The 27,639-nt window shown below is 39.0% G+C and overlaps 1 protein-coding gene across 5 annotated transcripts in view; it reads right to left on the bottom strand.

The window, feature by feature from the left end:
* The window catches only part of TBC1D32 (TBC1 domain family member 32), a 216,890-nt gene that overhangs the window by 34,460 nt on the left and 154,791 nt on the right, over positions 1–27,639 (bottom strand). For all 5 annotated transcript variants that reach the window (XR_009549601.1, XM_060190530.1, XM_016187340.2 and 2 more), the window contains one exon: positions 10,949–11,032. Coding sequence is in view for 4 of the 5 variants with exons in the window: in XM_060190530.1 (XP_060046513.1) it covers positions 10,949–11,032 (84 nt within the window). In the remaining variant the exon portion in view is untranslated. The remainder of the gene's footprint in view (positions 1–10,948; positions 11,033–27,639) is intronic.

Raw genomic sequence — 27,639 nt, 5'->3', positions numbered from 1 at the left:
GTATATCTACCCTGTGTTTACTTTGAAACATCCTTTATATCAAGACATGGCTTTGTTTATTTAAAGTAAATAGAGAAGTTTTATAACAGGAAACTATTGTACCTCTAGCCAAAAAAAACAAATGCTAGAGCAGGAGGTATCTGAAGTCATGGTTAAAAAACAAAACTAGCAACAACAATAAATATTAAACAATCAACAAGAAGCCACTTTATTTTCAACTGCACTGTAGAACTCCAGTGGGTAGCTGTTCAGCTGGAAATTTTAAAGAATTTGAATTCATATTCTGTGTTATCTGCACAGATAATATATTCAACAAAGCTAGCATTTGAGAACTCACTCAGCATAATTTAGAAATACAACAGAGGGTAGTAAATGAACTACCGGGAACAATCAGTCTTGCTGAATAGTGAGATAATGTATACAATAGAATGTGAATTCTATATGGGTCCAAAAAGGATGACAGAGGACCTAGTGGGGGGTTGTACTGTTATATAGAAAACTGGGAAATGTTATGCATGTACAAACTATTGTACTTACTGTCAAATGTAAAACATTAATTCCCCAATAAAGAAATTTAAAAAAAAAGAATGTTAATTCTAGATTATCTACAGAAAATATAAGCAAACAGAACAATATAACAACGGGAGCTGTAGAAACTGGATTTTATTGTGTTAAAGATTGGAGATACTTAGTTGGCTCAAGTAAATCTCTATAATTACCACTTACATCCTTTCTTAACCTTAGACTTATTACGTAATGTATCTTTTTCACTTTCAAGTCCACTCATAAAGTCTATTATAGCCTTAAGAGATAATTTTCTTTAGAATTCTCTTTATATTGTACTAGCCTTACACTTCACCACAGTTACCTGACACTAAATGTGATGACTATGTCTACTACAAACAGTAGTTACTAGGTTGGAATGATGCAATGCACATGAAGTGTCTCAACATGCAACAGAACTCAGAAAAGTATTCAGGGGGCCGGGTGGTGGTGCACCCTGTTGAGCGCACATGTTAGAAAGCTTAATGACTTAGGTTTGAGCTCTTGGGCCTATCTGTAGGGGGGAAAGCTTCACAAATGGTGAAGCAGGGCTAGAGGTGTCTCTGTCTCTCTCCCTCTCTATCACCCCTTCCCTCTCAATTTCTGGCTGTCTCTATCCAATAAACAAAGATTTACAAAAAGCAAAAAAATAAAAGCACTCAGGAAATACCAATTCTCCTCACCTACTGAATTTCTATTAAACAGTGATGTTCATGTTCTTCTCACTTATTTGTTTTAATTTCTTAGGTTTTCTTTTATTCTTTGCCCTAATTGGCATTGGTTGTACAGTATAAATAATTATCTGTTCATATGTGTACTTATAAATTTCAATATATTTAAAATTGGTACAGAAATCACTTGAATAGAAGTTAATGTATTAATATATGTATACATACATATATATATTTATTTTTTATTTTTTTACTTTTTATTTATAAAAAGGAAACACTGAAAAAACCATAGGATAAGAGGGGTACAACTCCACACAATTCCCACCACAACTCTGTATCCCATCCCCTCCCCTGATAGCTTTCCTATTCTTTATCCCTCTGGGAGTATGGACCCAAGGTCATTGTGGGATGCAGAAGGTGGAAGGTCTGGCTTCTATAATTGCTTCCCCACTGAACATGGGCATTGACAGGTCAATCCATACGTCCAGCCTCTCTCTCTCTCTCCTTAGTGGGGTGAATTTAAAGACGAGTGCTGTCTTTGTTGATCTCACAGCAGCCTATGACACGGTATGGCACCATGGTCTCCTAGTCAAGATCTCAAGATGCCTGCCTCCATGGGTGGCCACTATATCGTTTCTTCTCCAAAACAGAAGATTCCGGGTGCATCTGGGTGACAAGTCTAGTAGATGGAGACTTGTCTCAAGTGGCCTCCCCCAGGGCTCTGTTCTGGCTCCTACGCTATTTAATATTTACATCAATGACCTCCCAGAAACTTCTTCAAGGAAGTTCATCTACGCCGATGACATCTGCTGTGCAACTCAGGCATCCAAGTTCGACATCCTCGAGGAAACGCTCATGAAAGACATGTCTCTGATATCTGATTACTGTAAAAAATGGCGACTAATCCCTAGCACTGCAAAAACGGTATCATCTGTTTTCCATCTACACCATGCCTTGGCCTCGCGTGAGCTTAATGTGCAGCTTGGCGATAAGAGAATCCGGCATGAAGCCCAGCCAGTCTATCTTGGCATTACTCTTGATCGCACTCTGTCATTTCACAAACATCTCATAAAAACTGCAGCAAAGGTGGGTGCGAGGAATAACATCATTGCAAGACTGGCCAGCTCCTCATGGGGCGCGAGCGCTTCCACACTATGATCATCATCTCTGGCATTATGCTATTCCACTGCAGAATACTGTGCCCCAGTATGGTTCCGTAGCCCCCATGTCCACTTGGTTGATTCCAAGTTATATTCCTCCATGAGGATAATTTCTGGAACCATCCGTTCCACCCCGGTTCCATGGCTGCCAGTTCTTAGCAACATCGCCCCACCAGATATTCGTCGGGATGCGGCATCATCTAGGTTCATTTCCCACGTCTACGATCGACCGGACCTGCCAATATACGCGGATATCTTGGCCCACCCTGTCCAACGCTTGACGTCTCGTCACCCAATCTGGTCCCCTATGCCTACACTGAACTTCTCTGTTCCAGTCTCTTGGAAACAGAGTTGGCAGTCAGCCAAGGTAAAGAACAAACACCTCATCACAGACCCCTGCAAGCGTCAACCTGGCTTTGGCCTAGCACGTTATGATTGGGCCCTCCTCAATCGCTATCGAACAGGCCATGGCCGGTGCGCCGCTATGTTCCATCGCTGGGGGGCCAGAGATGACCCGAACTGCCCCTGCGGCTCCAGACAGACTATGACCCACATAGTCAATGACTGCCACCTCTCCAGATTCAAAGGAGGTCTCGAAACTTTACATCAGGCTCAACCTGACGCTGTTGACTGGCTACGGAAAAAGGGCAAACGCTAGAAGAAGAAGTGGGGTGGGGTTTTAAATAAATATAACCATAGTAAGTACTATAATAAAAATACAAATAAATTTAAACTAGCTACATACAATATAACAAATATTGGTGTATTGCACCAAAGTAAAGGACTCTGGGGTAGTGGAGGGGGTGATGTTCAGGTCCAGGGACATAATGGTGGAGGAGGAGCTGGGTGGGGGGTTAGAGTGTTATGAGAAATGTCACCTATGTACCAAGTACTGTGTTTTTCTGCCTACTGTAAACCATTAATACTCCCCAATAATGAAAAAATAAATTAATTTAAAAAACAGTATAACAAATGTTAAACATTTGTTTGAAGTGACTGCAGTAGGGGTACATAGGAAAGACAATAGTTTACGAGTAAAAAGGAAGGTGGCAGTCTAGCTGAATTCAACTCTGAAGCTGAATTGGATATTATCATGTGGATGCCATGGGGAAGGAAGGTTCAACCAGAAGAAACAGTAGAATCAAAAGGTTCAGAGAGGCTAATGTACAGAATGTAGTTGGGCAATGATGAACAATTAGGTGAGAGAAACAGTCCGGACCAAATTAGAGCCAATTTTTTATAAGATTTTTCCTACAGTAGACATTATATATTGCACTGGGTCTAACTTAAATAAATACATTTCAGGGCTGGGTGGTGGTGCACCTGATTAGTGCACGTATTACAGTGCACAAGGACCTGGGTTTGAGCCCCCAGTCTCCACCTGCAGGGCGAAGCTTTGCAAGTGGTAAAGCAGGTCTGCAGGTGTCTCTCTGTCTCCTCCTCTTTTTCTCTCCTTCTCCTCTTGATTTCTAGCTATTTCTATCCAATAGATAAAATACAAAATAAATAAATTAAATAATTCAATAACACATTTCAATAATGATTTCTTTAGCAAATAGAAATATATCTCCTTATGAAAGAGATAGTTTCTTTTCTTTGTGAGTTGGAACATAATTCATGTTTTATTTTATACTAGTGATTTAGTAATAATTGACAAGACTGTGGTATAAGACATACAATTCCATACAACTCCCACCACCAGAGTTCCATATCCTGTCCCCTCCACTAGAAGGTTCCTTATTCTTGAGGGATATGGTTTCTTGATAATCAATTCTCAAAACATTGTACTACCTCCCTTATTTTATCTATTCATTTATTTACCATCTCTTCATTTACTGACCCTCCTTCCCCCAAGTACAACATATTCACCAATGGCAGATTTGAGTCCTGCTCTCTGGTTTATCCTTTATATAGTCACTAAAATATCTTCCTGGACAATAGATAAATTATATAAAGCTTCTGCTTAGAAAAAAAAACTTTTTAATTTATTTATTATTAGATAGAGACAGAGAAATTGAAATCAGGGGGGAGATAGAGAGGAAAAAAGGCAGAGAGATAGCTGTAGCCCTGCTTCACCACTTGTGAAGCTTTCCCCCTGCAGGTGGGGAACCAGGGGCTTGAACTCGGGTCCTCGTGCTTTAACTAGATGTGCCACCTCTTACCCCTAGAACAAAATTTTAATCAGTAATGTAATACTGACTTACAAAATTATGAGACAACAGGGAGATAATTCCACCTGACTTTCAAGTCCCCACCCCCTCCATTGGAAACTGCAGGTCACAGACGTGGATTGGCTATTATTTCTATAACTATCTGTCTATATTTACATATATTATTTGCTCATTTCTTCCATGGTCCTGCCCTCTCCTCCCCTCCAAGTCAAACCTACACCCACTGCCACTTTCAAATGTCCTTATTTTTTCCTCTTCTCTTTCCAGGTCCTGGTAGAATAGAAGTTCAGAGAAGAGGAAAGAAGGACATTTTGCTTAGGAATTTTAAATGGCTTAGTCTACTGCTCTACCAGTTAGGTAGATTTACTGACACAGTAGTAAAGTCTTCTTTCGCAAATTCTTTTATTTGCAAACATTTATTAACAGTATTATACTAGGTTTAGAGTAAGGTCATAAAAACTGGCACATCTTTAATCTAAATTTCACATTCCAAAAAGGATTTTGGTTCATATTCTCAGAGGGGTAAAAATGTTAGAGGAAGATGACCAGAGGGCTCTGAACTCTAATTCCATCCAGTCCGAAGAGAGAAGAAGAAAAAAGGGAAGGACACTCGGAAGTAATAATCAATGTAGATGTGACTTAGAAAGGAAGAGAAGGTAGGACCATAAAGAAAATAGACATATATATATATATATGGTGAGCCCATATCTGTGACTATAAACTACTGCAGTTTCCAATGAATAGAATTAGAGACAAAGAACTCTGTTGGTGGAAACAGTGTGGAATTACACCCATATATTCTCATAAATGAAAAAAACACCACTGATGAGAAATCAGATTCTGAGGAGAAATGCTAAGTAAATAAGCTGTTTTACTCATAGATTTTTTTTTTTTCAAGAATGGGAGCTACTCTTTGTCCTAATCCAACTTTCTAGCCCTTTTCTCTACTCTGACACCATCTTCTCAGTCATAGTTTTGTCCAACTCCATGTTAGCTATCAAACTCAAGCCAAAAACTACAATAGTAGTGGGCCATTAGGAACATGCCTAAAATAGACTGCCTAGCTTCTTTCCACCCTAAGATCCCTGTATTCATCTGGTCTACTCCTACTTTTTGTTTCTTGTTCACTAATCATTTTGTCCCACCTTATTTATATCTTTCAGCCACCAACTTTCAGACGCTATCATGATTCCATCCTGACTTCCCAGGGCAGATGACCTCACCAACATGGAAACACACCTCTCCGGAGCTCTACCCCACTAGAGGGAAAGACAGAAACAGGCTGGGGATATGGATCGACCTGCCAATGCCTATGTCCATCATAGAAGCATAAAATTCTATGATGGACATAGATGCCTATGTCCATCATAGAATTCAAGCCAGAACTCCCACCTTCCACACCCCAAAACCAGTTTTGATCCATACTCCCAGTGGGGGAGAAATGATAGGGAGAAGATGACCAGAGGGCTCTGAACTCCAGCTCCATTGGGAACTGAAGAGAGAGGAGAAAAAAGGGAAAGACATTTGGGTGTAGTAATAGGTGTATGTGTGACTTGGGGAGGAAAAGGTAAGACCTTTAAGAGGGACAGGTAGGTGCAAATACATACAAATGTAGACAGATAGGTATAGAAATAATAGTTAATCCATATCTGCAACCTTGGAGAACTGCTATCGCTTTCAATGGAGGGATTGGGATACAGAACTCTGGTGGTGGAAATGGTGTGGAGTTGTGCCCCTGTTATCATGTAATTTTGTAAATCAATATTAAATCACTAATAAAAATTATTATTCCTTGGTTACCTGGAACCCTAACAAAAAATTTAAAAACTTACTATTCCTCGGTTACCTTAAATGGATAGTGGATGATTGTACTGCTTACCAAAAAAGACAAACTAGAAGGATAATCTATATTAATAAGGTATGATAAAATAAGAACCCTGCTGAACATTTGAGTTTGAGAGTTTCTACATGTAGCACATCCAAGTGACTTCTTCACTTATTAAGTAGTTGGAAGCATGAAAGTGATGGGTCTTTGACTAAGAGATGTGAGTTTGTAAGTTATCAATATATAGTATATTAACATAGCAAAAACAGAAGACATCACTTGGGATAGCAGATAAAAACAAAAGAGTAAAAGATATTGTCTTAAAATACTAATAAAAAAATCACAGAGTGAGAGAAAGACAGAGACAAACAGAGAGGGAGAGACAGAGACGGGAGGAGAGAAAACATCAGAGCACCTGTCTGGCACATGCAATGCCAGAAACTAAACTCAAGACCTCATTTTTGCCCCAACAACAAAAGTCCTGGACCAGATGGCTTCACAAATTAATTCTACAAAACTTTCAGGAAACAGTTAGTACCCATACTTCTTAAGCTTTTCCATAAGATTGAAGAAACAGGAATATTCCCTTCCACCTTTTATGAAGCCAACATCACCCTGATACCAAAAGCTGATAGGGACAGAACAAAAAAGGAAAACTACAGACCAATATCTCTGATGAACATAGATGCCAAAATATTAAACAAGATCTTGGCCAACCGGATACAGCAACATATCAAAAAGATTGTTCATCACAACCAAGTGGGATTCATCCCAGGAATGCAAGGCTGGTTCAACATCCGTAAGTCAATCAATGTCATTCACCACATCAATAAAAGCAAAGCCAAAAACCACATGATTATTTCAGTAGATGCAGAGAAAGCCTTTGACAAAATCCAACACCCATTCATGCTCAAAACTCTACAAAAAATGGGAAAAGATGGGAAATTCCTGAAGATAGTGGAGTCTATATATATAGCAAACCTACAGCCAACATCATACTCAATGGACAGAAGCTGAAAGCATTCCCCCTCAGATCGGGGACTAGACAGGGCTGTCCACTATCACCGTTACTCTTCAACATAGTATTGGAAGTTCTTGCCATAGCAATCAGGCAAGAGAAAGGAATCAAAGGAATACAGATTGGAAGGGAAGAAGTCAAGCGCTCACTATTTGCAGATGATATGATAGTATACATAGAAAAACCTAAAGAATCCAGCAGTAAACTACTGGAAGTTATTAGGCAATATAGCAAGGTATCAGGCTACAAAATCAATGTACAAAAATCAGTGGCATTTCTTTATGCAAACACTAAATCTGAAGAAGAAGACATCCAGAAATCACTCCCCTTTACTGCTACAGCAAAATCAATCAACTACCTAGAATAAAGTTGACCAAAGAAGTGAAAGACTTATATACTGAAAACTATGAGTCGCTACTCAAGGAGATAGAAACTGATACCAAGAAATGGAAAGATATCCCATGCTCATGGATTGGAAGAATAAATATCATCAAAATGAATGTTCTCCCCAGAGCCATATACAAATTTAATGCAATACCCATCAAAGTTCTACCAAGCTTCTTTAAGAGAATAGAACAAACACTACAATCATTTATCTGGAACATGAAAACATCTAGAATTGCCAAAACCATCTTAAGGAAAAGAAACAGAAATGGAGGGATCACACTCCCAGACCTTAAACTATATTATAAAGCCATCATCATCAAAACAGCATGGTACTGGAACAAAAATAGGCAACAGACCAGTGGAACAGAATTGAAAGCCCAGAAATAAATCCCCACACCTATGGACATCTAATCTTTGATAAGGGGGCCCAAATGATTAAATGGAAAAAAGAGGCTCTCTTCAATAAATGGTGCTGGGAAAACTGGGTTGTAACATGCAGAAGAATGAAATTGAACCACTTTATCTGACCAGAAACAAAAATCAACTCCAAATGGATCAAAGATGTGGATGTCAGACCAGAAACAATCAAATACTTGGAGGAAAACATTGGTAAAACAGTTTCCCACCTACACCTCAAGGACATCTTTAATGAATCAAACCCAATTGCAAGGAAGACTAAAGCAGAGACAAACCAATGGGACTACATCAAATTGAAAAGCTTCTGCACATCCAAAGAAACTATTAAACAAACAAAGAGACCCCTCACAGAAAGGGAGAAGATCTTCACATGCCATACATCAGACAAGAAACTAATCAACAAAATATATAAAGAGCTCAGCAAATTTAGCACCAAAAAAGCAAATGACCCCATCCAAAAATGGGCAGAGGATATGAACAAAACATTCACTACAGAGCAGATACAAAAGGCTAACAAACATATGAAAAACTGCTCTAGGTCACTGATTATCAGAGAAATGCAAATTAAGACAACACTAAGATACCACCTCACTGCTGTAAGAATGGCATACATCAAAAAGGACAGCAGCAACAAATGCTGGAGAGGTTGTGGGGACAGAGGAACCCTTTTACATTGCTGGTGGGAATGTAAATTGGTACAGCCTCTGTGGAGAGCAGTTGGAAAACTCTCAGAAGGCTAGACATGGACCTTCCATATGATCCAGTAATTCCTCTCCTGGGGTTATACCCCAAGGACTCCATAACACCCAACCAAAAAGAGGTGTGTACTCCTATGTTCATAGCAGCACAATTCGTAATAGCTAAAACCTGGAAGCAACCCAGGTGCCCAACAACAGATGAGTGGCTGAGAAAGCTGTGGTATATATACACAATGGAATACTATGCAGCTATCAAGAACAATGAGCCCACCTTCTCTGACCCATCTTGGACAGAGTTAGAAGGAATTATGTTAAGTGAGCTAAGTCAGAAAGATAAAGATGAGTGTGGGATGATCCCCCTCATCAACAGAAGTTGAGGAAGAAGATCTGAAAGGGAAACTAAAAGCAGGACCTGACCAAATTGTAAGTACGGCACCAAAGTAAAAATCCTGTGGTGAGGGGTAGACATGCAGCTTCCTGGGACAGTGGGGGGTGGGAGTGGGTGGGAGGGATGGCTCACAGTCTATTAGTGGTGGGAATGGTGTTTATGTACACTCCTAGTAAAATGTAGTCACATAAATCACTAGTTAATTAATATGAGAGGGGGAAAATTAATTGTATGTCTCGAAGTTTTTCAAAACACAAACTGAATCTTTTCAATATATAGGCTGTGTAATTGATATGCAGACTCTCTCAAAAGCCTAGACCAAGTAGATAAGAAGCAACCAATAGCACAGCTATATACAAGATACTGGGTACTGTACAGCAAACCCTAACAAAAGGACTTTTCAAAGTTAACCCAATTACCAAATAATGTGATGATAACATTAACTATCGATTGTCTTTTGGAACCCTAAGACAGCAGGAACCTCACATCTCCACTATAGAGCCTCTACTTCCCCCAGTCCTGGAACCACTGGATAGGGCCCACTTTCCCTATGCCTCTCCCAATCCATATCAAATAATATTGCATCTGCTGATCACAACCTAACCAACACAACGATTGCCACCTCAACATGCTTCACTTCAGACTGTGTCCAGAGACTTCACGTGTGGAATGACAACCCTTCAGCTTCATTATTCGGGTGAGACCTTTCCTTTCATAGTATACTCTAATTCCATCTCAGTTGGTTCACTTTCTAACAAAGTCCCAAAACCTAGATATACACCAGTTTCTGTGAGAGAGAGCATATGTTCACACGTATCCGTAAACTACTGCAAAATATATACCTGAAATCAGAAGTACACTAGAGTTTGCAGTGAGTACCCCCCTAACACTTCCTCTCCACTATTCCAAGCTTTGGGTCCATGATTGCTCAACAATTTGTTTGGCTTCATATGTTAACTCTCTTTTTAGTCACCAGGTTCCAGATGTCATCAGGATGCCAGCCAGGCTTCCCTAGACTGAAGACCCCACCAATGTGTCCTGGAGCTCCACTTCCCCAGAGACCCACCCTACTAGGGAAAGAGAGAGGCAGACTGGGAGTATGGACCAAGCAGTCAACGCCCATGTTCAGCGGGGAAGCAATTACAGAAGCCAGACCTTCTACCTTCTGCAACCCAAAATGACCCTGGGTCCATTCTCCCAGAGGGATAGAGAATGGGAAAGCTATCAGGGGAGAGGGTGGGAAATGGAGATTGGGTGGTTGGAATTGTGTGGAATTGTACCCCTTCTATCCTATGGTTTTGTTAATTATTCCTTTCTTAAATAAAAAGTAATAAATAAATATATATATATATATAGGCCACCACAGAAAAAAAAAAAAGACCTCATTTTTGGGAGTCCAATTCTTTATCCACTGTGCCACCTCCCAGGTCCCCAGACCACATTATAATAATAAGTAGGCTGGGAAAAAAAATCATAGAAAAACTCAAAGTTACAAGAAAGGTCAGACATTTGCAGCAAAGTGACGGAAAGATACCTGGAATATAATGATACCAAATGAGAGAATTTTAGTAAAGAAGCCTTGTGTACATTTATAATTTAATTACGAATTTCCAGTGAAAACAATATTTGCACAATTAATTTGTCTCAAAATTAAAGATATTTCAATGTACCTGCATATTCCACAAAGGGAAAATAGCATTCAGATGGGCTCTCAGAAAGATGAAACACAAATTTTTCAAGTAGTTCCACTAAAGCTGAAATAAACAAGAGATAATTATGTTAGTGAAGGTCAAGAGTAATACATGATGACATCTTTTTATATCATAGACTAGCAGAAAAAAGTCACTTGAACTTCATGGTTTTGCTTTTGGGGGGTCAAATTCAAAAACACATGCCATTTTTACCATTCATAACAATGTTTCTGATGTAAATTGAATCTTAATAATTTCACTGAGAACGTATTCAATGTAAAACTGGGAAAGAAAATCTGTTCTCTTTAGATCTTCTCAGAATTATTCTGGAATTGCTAGATGATTCAAGTACAGAAAGAAAATTATCACTAATTATACCACACGCCATATCATTATTCACATCTAGAAATGTGCATGTGGACTACAATGCAGGATCAATACATAGTTCACTCCCCTATCAAAACCAGGGCATATTACTGCTTTACATATCTTGCAACTGACTGTATGTGTTCAAAATGAACTTGCTAGGGGACTAGATGGTAAGAAGTACAAATAGGTAGGGCATTTAGAACACTAAAACTTTGTATGACACTACACTGGTACATATATGTATCATTATGTTTGTCAAAAAGATCATATAAAGTGAAACTTCAATAGTGAACCTTTTTGTAAACTATGGGCTATGGTTGATAAAAATGTATCAATGAAGGCTCAATGATTCTAAACTATACCATTTTTGGTAAGGGATGCTGATAGAGGGGGCTGTCATGCATGTATAACAATAGAATATAAATGTGAATTCTCATACTTTATCATTTATCTATTTATTTTATTTATTTTTGTAACCATGGCACTGCTTGGTTCTGACTTATGGTGGTGCCAGAGATTGAACTTGGGACCTCAGAGTCTCAGATATGAAAATACTTTTACATAACTGTTGTGCTATCTCCTTTCCCTGAATTCTCTTCAACTTTTCTGTGAATATAAAACAGCTCTCAAAAATCAAAGCCAACCAACTGGAATTGAGTAATAGAAAAGCAATCTTTACCTGAATAAGAGGTAAAAAAAAAAAAAGAGAGAGAGAAAGAAAGATTTGTCTGATAAAGATAGAAAAGCAAAATGAGAGAGGGAGAGAGAGAGAATGAAAGAGAACATAGCAGGGTAGTTTCCTTTGAGGCAATGGGGTCTGGACTTGAACTTGGGTTGCACACATGGCAAAGCAACACCATTTAAGTGAGTTATTTTGCAGGCCCACGTAATGACTATTTTCTGTTCTGGACTTACAATATCATATAAAAATGCCAGTGAATTTGCACATAATACTCCTCTGCAATATAAACAAATAGATTAATATGAAAATCATATATATTTTTTTGTTGTTGAGAAGAAATATGAAAGATCGAGGAGCTAGTGCATACATTTAGGAAATAAGCTGCTGATGCTGGAGAGCCCCTGATTACAATGCCTGTTCTTTCTCTGCTGAGCTATTTCTCTTAGTTACTAATACCTATGCATTTTATACCAAAATCAGAAATTCTTTGTTATACCTATATTTCTATCCCAAGCCCCCAGGGATGTTTTGGCATATCAGAGTAAATACAGCTAGTGGTCAAGAAACCTTCCGGCTATCATGAAGCCTGTCTTATCTGATATCCTGGAATTAAGCCTGCATCTTTGAGACAAGGTCAGGATTTGCAGAGTAAACACAGAATCTGACATAGTCACTAAAATTAGAGATTATGAGTCTGATATAGAGTGGTTTACATACTAGGGGAGAATTCATTCAATCATGCATGCCCTCAAAGTGTTTTTTGTATATGCTTGAGATGTTTTTGTTAAGAAGCTTATAAAATGTTTATATTTGACACTGGTGTATTCATACACATCCAATATATACAGAGACAATGAGCTCGTGGGAGTTATTAGAGAGATTAGAGATATAGATATTAGATATAGATATTAGATATAGATATTAGAGATATAGGAGAAAACACAGGCAGAAGACTAGGAGACACATATGCAGGAGACATTTCACTAGAACCTCATGGTGCCCATGTGGGAGACACTAAATAAGTCCTCTTTTTCCTCACTACTAATGGTGTGATGAAGTCTGTTTCTCAACCCTGAGATGAGAACCCTCCAGGAACCCAGGAGCATGCATTTTTTTGGTTGTGTTTTGTTTCTATAGATCACTATCATTCAAATTGTGGCCTAGATACCTTCAGCACACTGATATGGACCATATTACCAAAAAGATCTACTTTCACATCCATATGCATTTTAAGGATACAATTCAAATAGGAAAATTCAATTAAATGCATTAAAACTCAAAAATCAAAGAGGATTAACAAGTGTATTTCAAAAACTATAGTTTTGGATGTGAGGGCGATCTGGGTGCGACATCTGTCACCCCTTTGATTGCCAGGGTTGATTCAGCTGATCTGGCTGGCTAGGCGGGTGTCCCCTTCCTCCCTCATCACTCCATGAAGCTGCACGCTCAGTTGAAGAGGACAGCCTTCCTGGAACAGAGACAGAACAGTCTTTGGTCGAGGGTAAAGGAGGAGCTGCACTCCCCTGCTAGAACCTCCAAACAAGCTCTCAAAAACTGTAATTCTGCCATATACCTTACAACAGTTTTAATTGTTTAAGGAAATGCATTTATTCTTTGAATCCTGTTTATATTATGATTTAATTAAATGAGTCATTCTAGGAGGAGCCAAGGCCTTGCACATGTGAACCTTCATTGCTTCTGGTCTGTTTCATTCAGATAGAGACAGAAGAGGATATCACAACACCAGAGCTTCCCACAGAGCCGAGGCACCACGTGTGGGGCTTGAGCCTGGGCTACATTCATGCTATACAGTGAACTATCACTTGGTCCCTTATATTCTGACCTGTAGTGAAATCTGTAGTGAAAGGTTCATAAGAAATTTTATGAGAGAGCAAGAGTCATGGACCAGAACAGACAGCACTATTGTAGATTAATAAGCTTATAGCAATTTAAGTGTGTTTTATCTTCATATGCATAGGCACAAATACTCTATTAAAAACAAAATAAAAAAAGAAAAACTTTTCAAATGCTACAGGGGGAAGCTTCACTGCTCCAGGCTGACTTTGTCTGATGCTGCACAGCTGAGACACAGAAAGAAAAGGAAAGATACCACAGAGCTGAAGCTTCCTCCCGCGTGGCAGGGGCTCAAGACTAGGTTGCACACACGATAAAACAGATGCAATATCCAGGCGAGGGTTTTTTTGTTTTGTTTTTTGTTTGTCTGTTTTTATGGCTGGCCCCAGATATATTATTCTTACTTGTATGATAAAAATAAGATGAACTATGCAGCTATCAAGAACAATGAACCCACCTTCTCTGACCCATCTTGGACAGAGCTAGAAGGAACTATGTTAAGTGAACTAAGTCAGAAAGATAAAGATGAGTATGGGATGATCCCACTCATCAACAGAAGTTGAGGAAGAAGATCTGAAAGGGAGACTAAAAGCAGGACCTGATCAAATTGTAAGTAGGGCACCAAAGTAAAAGCCCTGTGGTGAGGGGTAGACATGCAGCTTCCTGGGACAGTGGGGGGTGGGAGTGGGTGGGAGGGATGGCTCACAGTCTTTTGGTGGTGGGAATGGTGGTTATGTACACTCCTAGCAAAATGTAGACATATAAATCAGTAGTTAATTAATATGAGAGGGGGAAAATCAGTTGTATGTCTCAAAGTTTCTCAAAACACAAACTGAATCTTTTTAATATATAGGCTGTGTATTTGATATGCAGACTCTCTCAAAAGCCTAGACCAAGTAGATTAGAAGCATCCAATAGCACAGCTATATACAAGATACTGGATACTGTACAGCAAACCCTAACAAAAGGACTTTTCAAAGTTAACCCAATTACCAAATAATGTGATGATAACATTAACTATCGATTGTCTTTTGGAACCATAAGACAGCAGGAACCTCACATCTCCACTATAGATTCCCTACATCCCCCAGTCCTGGAACCCTTGGATAGGGCCCACTTTCCCGTATGCCTCTCCCAATCCATACCAAATAATATTGCATCCACCGATCACAACCTAACCAACGCAATGATTGCCACCTCAACATGCTTCACCTCAGACTGTGTCCAGAGACTTCACGTGTGGAATGACAACCCTTCAGCTTCATTACTCGGGTGAGACCTTTCCTTTTATAGTACACTCTAATTTCATCTCAGGTGGTTCACCTTCTAACAAAGTCCCATAACCTAGATATACACCAGTTTTTGTGAGAGAGAGCTTATGTTCACACGTATCCATAAACTACTGCAAAATATATACCTGAAAGCAGAAGTACACTAGAGTTTGCAGTGAGCACCTCCCTAACACTTCCTCTCCACTATTCCAAGCTTGGGATCCATGATTGCTCAACAATTTGTTTGGCTTCGTATGTTAACTCTCTTTTCAATCACCAGGTTCCAGATGCCACCAGGATGCTGGCCAGGCTTCCCTGGATTGAAGACCCCACCAATATGTCCTGGAGCTCAGCTTCCCCAGAGACACACTTCACTAGGGAAAGAGAGAGGCAGACTGGGAGTATGGACCGACCAGTCAACGCCCATGTTCAGCAGGGAAGCAATTACAGAAGCCAGACCTTCTACCTTCTGCAACCCACAATGACCCTGGGTCCATGCTCCCAGAGGGCTAGAGAATGGGAAAGCTATCATGGGAGGGGGTGGGTTAAGGAGATTGGGTGGTGGGAATTGTGTGGAGTTGTACCCCTCCTACCTTATGGTTTTGTTCGTTAATCCTTTCTTAAATAAAAAATTAAAAATAAATAAATAAATAAGATGAAGAGATGGCGGTGGATGTAGGTGTGTGGTGTCAGAGCCACACATATACGTGATTCCTGTGCTCCTGGGTAGACATTTTCATTCTTTTAAAATTCAGTTAGAGAAAGTATGATACCATGACACCACTCTGCCATCCATGAAGGTTCTCTGAATGTTATAGTTGTTCCAGCACTTTAAGTTGAAGCCACATACATGGTGGTGGAAGGTTTTTAATGGGTGAACTATTTCCTGATCCTGATGTATGGTATATATTATTATTAACAAAGACTACATAGAAAGCTAACTTAAAATGCAGATGTTCACTTGAAATGATTATATTTCATTTTATACAACCATTTAAATGTCTGTCACAGCACAATGCCAAGAAATTCTTTGAATTCCTTGCTTGAATTCAGATTTAGCATTTAGACAGCTAAACTCACTTTAGTGAATTGAAAAAAAAATTATTACATCTTTAAAGAAGTTAAACATAATATGAAACTTGAGAGTCACCAGAGTAACTTAGACTGAAAATCATAATATTTCTAGTAAGTACTGACCCTGAAATAAGAAATAGTTATTGGATAAATGTATTAGAGCCTTATAAAGTATTTTTATATTTTATATACAAAAGTGACATTACTGAATTACCTAGAGGTTGTTCTGAACTTGTACACATTTCAATGCATTCATTTTGCCCAGTAACCCTTATTTCTACATATTCTTGAGGATAATCTATGTTAATAGAAGAAAGGTCCACATATTGGTAAAAGTGACACACAACTGTACTGACACATCTACATCATGAAAACTTTGGTAACAAATTAACTCTAGGGACCTGGGGAGATAGCATGATATTTATGTTAAAACAAAACAAACAAACAAAAAGCTTTCCATGTCTGAGGCACTAACAGTCCCAAATTTCCCCAATAACACCATAAACCAGAGCTGAGCAGTGCTTTGGAACAAAGTAAACTATCTCTCTCTCTTTCTCTCTCTCTCTCTCTCATTACTATCCATGAAGTCAGTTCTATAACTTCATCAACAATAAATAAATTTTCATTGGTTTGGGTGACAGACATGAAGGTTCTATAAATGATTTGATTTTACATTTTGGACTTTCTTTTAATGATTTTTACTACCTGGGCGAGACTTTTACATTGATAAACTAAAGTTATAATCTGCAATATTCATGTGCTGTAGTCAGGAAGGCATGCATTTCGGCTGACCAAAAAAAAAAAAAAAACTCAACTTCCTTGGGCAGAGGATCCCACCATGTGTCTTGGAGCCCCACCTCCCCTGACCCCTGCCCTATTAGGGAAAGAAAGAGACAGGCTGGGAGTATAGACTGATCTTCCAATGCCCATGTTCAGCAGAGAAGCAATTACAGAAGCCAGACCTTCCACCTTCTACACCCCACAATGATCCTGAGTCCATATTCTCAGAGGGATAAAGAATAGGAGAGCTATCAAGGGAGGGGATTGGATATGGAGCTCTGGGGGTGGGAAATATGTGGAAATGTACCCTTCTTACTCTATAGTCTTGTAAATATTTCCATTTTATAAATAAACATTTTAAAAAATGAAGCCAGACTGCAGATTGCAGATATTCAAGGAGACTTAGGTATTGACTCTGCTTTCCTTTTGGTATTCTCATTGCAACAGCTGGATTCAAAACTAGGACAGCTTAAGTCATTGACATTTATTGATATTATGGATTTAATGTATTATAGTGCCATTGTTCAACAAGTTTTTATTTGTTCTCATATGTTGCAAGTATTATATTTATGCTCTTATTTATAAGAGGTCTTTTAGAACCTCTTGCAGTGCCAGTTTGGTGATGGTTGCTTCCTTTAACTGTTGTTTGTCTAAGAAGGTTTTGATCCCTCCAGCTAGTCTGAATAAAAGTCTAACAGGATATATTATCCTAGGTTGAAACCCTTTTTAATTCAGGGCTCGATAGATACCTTGCTTTTAGAGTTTGAGTGGAGAAGTCTGCTGATAGTCTTATGGGCTTTCCTCTGTATGTGATTTCTTGTTTTTTCTCTTGCAGCCTTTAGGATCCTTTCTTTATCCTTACTTCTTTTCATTGTAACTATGATGTGTCTTGGTGTCTTCAGGTCTGGATTGATTATGTTTGGGACTCTCTGAGCCTCTTGGATCTTAATCTCAATATTTGTAGAGGATATGATAACATACTAGAAAAACATAAAGAATCCACCAGAAAACTACTGGAAGTTATTAGGCAATATAGCAAGGTGTCAGGCTACAAAATCAATGTACAAAAATCAGTGGCATTTTCCTATGAAAACACTAAAACTGAAGAAGACATCAAGAAATCACTCCCATTCACTGTTGCACCAAAATCAATAAAATACCTAGGAATAAAGTTGACCAAAGAAGTGAAAGACTTGTATACTGAAAACTATGAGTCACTACTCAAGGAAATAGAAACTGATACCAAGAAATGGAAAGACATCCCATGCTCATGGATTGGAAGAATAAATATCATCAAAATGACTATTCTTCCCAGAGCCATATACAAATTTAATGCAATACCCATCAAAGTTCCACCAAGCTTCTTTAAGAGAATAGAACAAAAACTGCAATCATTTATCTGGAGCCAGAAAACACCTAGAATTGCCAAAACCATCTTGAGGAAAAGAAACAGAAATGGAGGCATCACACTCCCAGATCTCAAACTATATTATAAGGCCATCATCATCAAAACAGCACGGTACTGGAACAAAAATAGGCACACAGAACAGTGGAAAAGAATTGAAAGCCCAAATTTAAACCCCCACACCTATGGACATCTAATCTTTGATAAAGGGGCCCAAAGTATTAAATGGAAGGAGGCTCTCTTCAATAAATGGTGCTGGGAAAACTGGGTCATAACATGCAGAAGAATGAAATTGAACCACTTTATCTCACCAGAAACAAAAATCAACTCCAAATGGATAAAGGACCTGGATGTCAGACCGGAAACTATCAAATACTTAGAGGAAAACATTGGTGGAGCACTTTCCCACCTAAACCTCAAGGTCATTTATGAAACAAACCCAATTGCAAGGAAGACTAAAGCAGAAACAAACCAATGGGACTACATCAAATTGAAAAGCTTCTGCACAGCCAAAAAAACTATCACACAAATAAAGAGATCCCTCACAGAATGGGAGAAGATCTTCACATGCCAGACATCAAACAAGAGACTAATCACCAAGATAATACAAAGAACTCAGCAAACTTAGCACCAAAAAATCAAATGACCCCATCCAAAAATGAGGATATGAACAAAACATTCACTTCAGAGGAGATTCAAAAGGCTAACAAACATATGAAAAACTGCTCCAGGTCACTGATTGTAAGAGAAATGCAAATAAAGACAACATTGAGATACCACCTCACTCCTGTAAGAATGGCATACATCAAAAAGGACAGCAGCAACAAATGTTGAAGAGGCTGTGGAAACAGAGGAACCCTTTTGCACTGCTGGTGGGAATATAAATTGGTCCAGCCTCTGTGGAGAGCAGTCTAGAGAACTCTCACAAGGCTAGACATGGACATTCCATATGACCCAGTAATTCCTCTCCTGGGAATATACCCCAAGGACTACATAATGACCAACCAAAAAGATATGTGTACATCTATGTTCATAGCAGCACAATTCATAATAGCTAAAACCTGGAAGGAACCCAGGTGCCCAACAACAGATGAGTGATTGAGAAAGCTGTGGTACATATATACACAATGGAATACTATGCAGCTATTAAAAACAATGAACCCACCTTATCTGACCCATCTTGGACAGAGCTAGAAGGAATTATGTTAAGTCAACTAAGCCAGAAAGATAAAGATGAGTATGGGATGATCCCACTCATCAACAGAAGTTGAGAAAGAAGAACAGAAAGGGAAACTAAAAGCAGGATCTGATTAAATCTAGAGCAGGGCACCAAAGCAAAATCCCTGTGGTGAAGGGGAGGGTGGCCATTGGGCTTCCCAGCGCGGTGGTATGGGGGGGGGGGGGGGAGCGAGGGTGGTTGGCTGGGATGGGACACAGTCTTTTGGTGGTGGGAATGGTGTTTATGTACACTCCTATTAAATCGTAGAATTACAAACCACTATTTAATTAATATGAGAGGAGAAATTTGATCATATGTCTAGAACTTCTTAAAACACAGACTGAGTCTTTTTTTTAAATATTTATTTTATTTTATTTATTTATTTATTTATTCCCTTTTGTTGCCCTTGTTGTTTTATTGTAGTAGTTATTATTGTTGTTGTCGTTGTTGGATAAGACAGAGAGAAATGGAGAGAGGAGGGGAAGACAGAGAGGAGGAGAGAAAGATAGACACCTGCAGACCTACTTCACCGCCTGTGAAGCAACTCCCCTGCAGATGGGGAGCCGGGGTTCGAACCGGGATCCTTATGCCGGTCCTTGTGCTTTGCGCCACCTGCGCTTAACCCGCTGCGCTACAGCCCGACTCCCAGACTGAGTCTTTTTAATACATAGGCTGTCTTTGATATGTTCTCTCCCAAAAGCCTAGACCAGGGAGAACAGAAGCAACTGATAGCAAAGCTATATACAAGATGCTGGGTACTATACCCCAAACCCTATCAAAGGGACTTTTCAAAGTTAACCTAATCACCAAATAATGTGATGATAACATTAACTATCCACTGTCTTCTTGAACCCTAAGACAGCAGGAACCTCACATTTCCACTACAGAGCCTATATTTCCCCCAGTCCTAGAATCTTAGGTTGGGGCCCACTTTCCTGCATGCTTCTCTCAATCCAAATCAAATTAACATTGCATCTGCAGATCACAACCCAATCAACGTAATGCCACCCCAGCAGGCTTCATTTCAGACTGTCTCCAGAGACTTCAGGTGTGGAATGACAACCCTTCAGCTTCATCACTCGGGTGAGACCTTTCATTTTATAGTATTCTCTAATTCCATTCCAGGTGTTCCACTCCCCAATAAAGTCCCCAAACCTAGATATAGTCCAGGTCCCCTGAGGTAGAGCATATGTTCACATGTGCCCATAAACTAGGGGAAAATATATACCTGAAAGCTGAAGTACACAAGAGCCTGCAGGGAATAGCTCCCAACACTTCATCTGCACTATTCCAATCTTTACGTCCATGGTCCTTCAACAATTTGTTTGGCTTTGTATGTTAACTCTATTTTCAGCCACCAGGTTCCAGATGCCAGCATGATGCTGACCAGACTTGGCTGGACAGACAACCTCAGCAATGTGTCCTGGAGCTCCACTTCCCCAGAGACCCACCCTACTAGGAAAAGAGAGAAGCAGACTGGGAGTATGGATCGACCAGTCAACGACCATGTTCAGCAGGGAAGCAATTACAGAAGCCAGACCTTCCACCTTCTGCAACCCACAATGACCCTGGGTCCACACTCCCAGAGGGATAGAGAATGGGAAAGCTATCAGGGGAGGGGATGGGATATGGAGATCCAGTGGTGGGAATTGTGTGGAACTGTACCCCTCTTATCCTATGGTTTTGTTAATGTCTCCTTTCTTAAATAAAAAAAAATTAAAAAAAAAAAAAACTAGGACAGCTCAGCATCTGCAAATATGCAAACTCTCTCCGGGATTCACTTCTTTCAAATTATTTTTAAAAAGATCTTTTATCACAATTAACATACCACATCACTTACCACATAATCACTTTTCACATAAATTATAAGTATAGCCAATCAGACCATTTCCCCAAAGTTCTTAAGCAGAGGAGGTTGGCAATTCTTGGCTTTCAATACTTGAATGTTAATGCCTTCATATTTTTTTTTTCCTGGTAAGAAATCTACTGTTTTTGGTAAGATAGGATATTATGTTGTTCCCTCTGCCTTCCAATTTGTCTTTCATTTTCAGAAGTGTGACTGTATTTTGTATTGCTGTGAATTTCTTTGTACTTAAACTCTTTAAGATTTCTGAATCTACAAGTATAGATATATCTTAGCAAATTTGTAAAAATACCAGCATCAATTCCCATTTTTTGTAGAGTTTTGAGCATGAATGGGTGTTGGATTTTGTCAAAAGCTTTCTCTGCATCTATTGAGATAATCATGTGGTTTTTGGCTTTGCTTTTATAGATATGGTGAATGACATTGATTGACTTACGGATGTTGAACCAGCCTTGCATTCCTGGGATGAATCCCACTTGGTCGTGATGAACAATCTTTTTGATATGTTGCTGTATCCGGCTGGCCAAGATCTTGTTTAAAATTTTGGCATCTATGTTCATCAGCGATATTGGTCTGTAGTTTTCCTTTTTTGTTCTGTCCCTATCAGCTTTTGGTATCAGGGTGATGTTGGCTTTATAGAAGGTGGAAGGGAGTATTCCTGTTTCTTCAATCTTATGGAAAAGCTTAAGAAGTATGGGTACTAACTGTTTCCTGAAAGTTCTGTAGAAATCGTTTGTGAAGCCAGGTGCCCAACAACAGATGAGTGGCTGAGAAAGCTGTGGTATATATACACAATGGAATACTATGCAGCTATCAAGAACAATGAACCCACCTTCTCTGACCCATCTTGGACAGAGCTAGAAGGAATTATGTTAAGTGAGCTAAGTCAGAAAGATAAAGATGAGTATGGGATGATCCCACTCATCAACAGAAGTTGAGGAAGAAGATCTGAAAGGGAAACTAAAAGCAGGACCTGACTGAATTGTAAGTAGGGCACCAAAGTAAAAACCCTGTGGTGAGGGGTAGACATGCAGCTTCCTGGGACAGTGGGGGGTGGGAGTGGGTGGGAGGGATGGGTCACAGTCTTTTAGTGGTGGGAATGGTGTTTATGTACACTCCTAGTAAAATGTAGTCACATAAATCACTAGTTAATTAATATGAGAGGGGGAAAATTAATTGTATGTCTCGAAGTTTTTCAAAACACAAACTGAATCTTTTCAATATATAGGCTGTGTAATTGATATGCAGACTCTCTCAAAAGCCTAGACCAAGTAGATCAGAAGCAACCAATAGCACAGCTATATACAAGATTCTGGGTACTGTATAGCAAACCCTAACAAAAGGACTTTTCAAAGTTAACCCAATTACCAATTAATGTGATGATAACATTAACTATCGATTGTCTTTTGGAACCATAAGACAGCAGGAACCTCACATCTCCACTATAGAGCCTCTATTTCCCCCAGTCCTGGAACCCTTGGATAGGGCCCACTTTCCCGTATGCCTCTCCCAATCCATATCAAATAATATTGCATCTGCTGATCACAACCTAACCAATGCAACGATTGCCACCTCAACATGCTTCACCTCAGACTGTGTTCAGGGACTTCACGTGTGGAATGACAACCCTTCAGCTTCATTATTCGGGTGAGACCTTTCCTTTCATAGAATACTCTAATTCCATCTCAGGTGGTTCACTTTCTAACAAAGTCCCCAAACCTAGATATACACCAGTTTCTGTGAGAGAGAGCATATGTTCACACGTATCCGTAAACTACTGCAAAATATATGCCTGAAAGCAGAAGTACACTAGAGTTTGCAGCGAGTACCCCCTAACACTTCCTCTCCACTATTCCAAGCTTTGGGCCCATGATTGCTCAACAATTTGTTTGGCTTCGTATGTTAACTCTCTTTTCAGTCACCAGGTTCCAGATGTCATCAGGATGCCGGCCAGGCTTCCCTGGACTGAAGACCCCACCAATGTGTCCTGGAGCTCTGCTTCCCCAGAGACCCACCCTACTAGAGAGAGAGAGAGGCAGAATGGGAGTATGGACTGTCCAGTCAACGCCCATGTTCAGCGGGGAAGCAATTACAGAAGCCAGACCTTCTACCTTCTGCAACCCACAATGACCCTGGGTCCATGCTCCCAGAGGGATAGAGAATGGGAAAGCTATCAGGGGAGGGGGTGGGATATGGAGATTGGGTGGTGGGAATTGTGTGGAATTATACCCCTCCTACCCTATGGTTTTGTTAATTAATCCTTTCTTAAATAAAAAAGAAAATAAATAAATAAATAAATAAATGGTATTTGAAATGTTGGGGGAAAAATACCAGCATCATTTATTCAAATATATTTGTAGACCCAACACTGAATCTCTTTTTTATTATTCCACAGGCTTCTGAAGATTGCTTTTTTTTTTTTAATTTCCTCTCTGTTGATTAAAGTAATTTGATTATTTCCTCAGATCCAGTGAAGTTTTTTCTCCCCCCTCCCCACTTTGGTTATGGCATTTTTCAATTCCAAAACAATTTTTATATGTGTGTTTCTTTACATATTTTTGTGCTGGCTATTTTTATTATGGAGATAAGTGGGAGAAGATGTGGACAAAATTACCACTAGATATTACTGAAAGTCCTAACTATCTGGCTCTCTACTGTCCTATCAGAAAGAAGGCCAGGTGAGGTGGCAGTTCAGACTATGTCCTAGGTCTTGTTGGCAAAATTGTCCTTACTAGGACATAAGATCAAATGAGTTAGAATTTAAAACTATACTGCAGGAAGGTGCTTACTTATATGGATAATATACATAGAAAATCCAAAAGAACCCAGTAAGAAGCTCCTGGAAACTATCAAGCAGTATAGTAAGATGGCAGGCCACAAAATCAACATGCAAAATCAGTGGCATACTTCCCATAATATTACATCGTCCCTTTACTGAATATTATATAGAGTTTTCCAGATAAGTAAGCACATTCCTGCAGTATAGCTTCAAATTCTAACAGTAACAGTTTGACTTCTTTTCTTCTAATCCCCCCCCAACATTCTCCCCCTCCTCCCCTCTTCCAATCTGTATCCTTTTAATCTCTTTCTCTTATCCGTTGCTCTGCCTGGAACTTCGAAGACTATGTTGAATAGTAGTGGCGATAAGAGGCAACACTGTATTGTATCTTACTGTAAAGGGAAAGCTTTCAGTTTCTCTCCATTGAGTACGATTCTGGCTGTTGGATTTTCAACAACTCCCACCAATTACTATTATAATGAAATGTTCCTTCTACTTAATACATATGTATTAAATATATGTATAATATGTATAATTTTAAAACACCTGTGGTGCAACTGGTTCTGTGTGCACATTACAGTGCACAAAGACCCAGGTTCAAGCCCCTGGTCCCCACCTGCAGGGGAAAAGCTTAATAAGTGGTGAAGCAGGGCTGCAGGTATCTTTCTGTCTCTCCCTCTCTCTATCTCTCCCTCTGTTCTCAATTTCTCTGTCTCTATAAAATAAATAAAAAAAATTTTTTTAAAAATCTGTGAAAAGTGCCCCAAATCAACTTTCCATGAAATACAATTTTAATTGTTAGGATCTGCATAAATTTTCTGTGTCAAAATTCCAGAATAATTTATGGACAGGTGATTTTCCTTTTGTCATCACTGTCCTTAAAAGCAACTCAGAAATTACATATTTATATATTATACTTAGACTGAACATCTACCAAGGAATTCTCTGAATTTTATTTATACCTTTGATATGTGCAAACCCTACATTTAAATATTCTTTATTATATAACCAATGATAAATACACAATTACAATAGAGACTACAAATATTAGGAGGTAAAACATAGCTTGATTACTTATTTTATACTCGAACGTGAAAAACATAAAGTGTGACCATTTTAAATTATGATTTTCAAGAAATTTGACTTATATTGACATTAGAAAAATTTCCCCTAGCTATGATAAACATTTTAATTTTTTCCATTTTATTGAGGGGCTAATGGTTTACATAATGGTTGCTGACATATGGGTATATCAAGATTGCAAAGCTGTCTTTACCTCTTTCCAAACCCTCCCTCCAGAGTCATTTGCACTGCTGTAGTATAACACATCTAATCTAAATTTTCCTGTAAGTTTTTCCTAATAATCCTTTTTTTCTTAAGTACCACCTATAAGTGAGATCATTTAGTATTGGTTTTTTTTTTTCTGGTTTATCTCACTCAACATGAGACCTTCGAGTTCTGACCAAATATTGCACAAGGGGTGGCCTTGCCATTTTTAACAGCTGCATAGTATTCGTGTGTGTGTGTGTGTGTGTGTGTGTGTGTGTGTGTTTATGTGTGTTTACCACAGGGGCTTGGAGCCTGCCTGCATAATTAATCCAATGCTCCTAGCAACCATTCTTCTGGTTTTGTTTGTTTGTTTGACATTTTATAGTAGGACAGAGAGAAACTAGGGGTGGATAGGTAGAGAGATAGAGAGGAAGAGAGTCAAAGAGACACCTGCAGTACTTGCTTCTCTGCTAGTGAAGCTTTCCCCTTGAAGGTGGGGAGCAGAAGTTCGCACCTACATCCTCACACATGGAACTTATATGCTTAACCAGGTGCACCACCACCCAGCCCCTTTGTTGTATATATTTGCATTTCTCTGATTATCAGTGACATGGGACGTTTTTTCAAATGCCTGTTGGTACTTCAGATGTCTTCTTTGGAGAAGACTTTGACCAAATCCTTCCCCCTCCCCATTTCTCAGTGGAGTTGTTTGTCTTTTTATTGTTGAGTTTGGTGAGTGCTTTGAGCATTAAAGAAAAAAAAAGATTTATTATGAGAGAAACATAGGGAATGAAAAGGAAAGAAAGATGACTAAAGCATTGTTCAGCTGTGGGTTAAGATGGTACTAGCGATTAACTTGGGACCTCTGGAGCTTCAGGCATACACATTAGCACTCTAACCAGGGCTAGGCTATTTCCCCGGCCCTCACATTAGATTTTTTTTTATTACTACATCTGTTCCACTAAAAGTAGTATTAAATAATATGATTGTTTTTAGAGAAAAATACATATGTTAGTATTTGAATATGAAAAAGTTATTTGCTAGTCTAAATAACATAAATTCCTCCTCAAACAAAATATCCTTAAGAACTGCTAAATTTAATTTCTAAATGTGGTATTAAAAAATTGTCATACAAATTGTCTTAGAAGTCTAAAATATATATATAGCACTGTGGTACATCCAGCTAAAATCTGGTAGAACCTGTCACACATACAAAGAAGGAATAGTGTTCTGCTTCTCAATACTTCTTAATTAAAAAGAGAAAGTATGTGGTTTTTTTTCAGAATGGACTTCAGAGATCATTGTTACATAGTTTCAGACAGACTAGAAGTATTCATCGTTTAATAACCAAAATAAAAAAATATCTTGCCAAACTCAACCAAAAGAAAACAAATGACCCCATCCAAAAATGGGGAGAGGTCATGGACAGAATATTCACCACAGAAGAGATCCAAAAGGCTGAGAAACACATGAAAAAATGCTCCAAGTCTCTGATTGTCAGAGAAATGCAAATAAAGAAAACAATGAGGTACCACTTCACTGCTGTGAGAATGTCATACATCAGAAAAGGTAACAGCAGCAAATGCTGGAGAGGTTGTGGGATCAAAGGAACCCTCCTGCACTGCTGGTGGGAATGTCAATTGGTCCAACTTCAATGGAGAACAGTCTGGAGAACTCTCAGAAGGCTAGTAATGGACCTACCCTATGATCCTGCAATTCCTCTCCTGGGGATATATCCTCAGGAACCCAACACAACCATCCCAAAAGATCTTTGTATACCCATGTTCAGAGCATCACAATTTGTAATAGCCAAAACCTGGAAGCAACCCCAGGTGTCCAACAACAGATAAGTGGCTGAGCAAGTTGTGGTCTATATACACAATGGAATACTACTCAGCTATTAAAAATGGTGAATTCATCATTTTCATCCCATCTTGGATGGAACTTGAAAACATCATGTTAAGTGAAGGAAGTCAGAAACAGAAGGATGAATATGGGATGATCTCACTCTCTGGCAGAAGTTAAAAAACAAGATCAGAAGAGAAAACTCAAGTAGAACCTGAATTGGAGTTGGTGTATTTCACCAAAGTAAAAGACTCTATGG

The sequence above is a fragment of the Erinaceus europaeus genome, chromosome 4, assembly GCF_950295315.1.
Source record: "Erinaceus europaeus chromosome 4, mEriEur2.1, whole genome shotgun sequence".
NCBI lineage: Eukaryota > Metazoa > Chordata > Mammalia > Eulipotyphla > Erinaceidae > Erinaceus > Erinaceus europaeus.
This window is presented reverse-complemented; position numbering and strand designations above follow the sequence as displayed.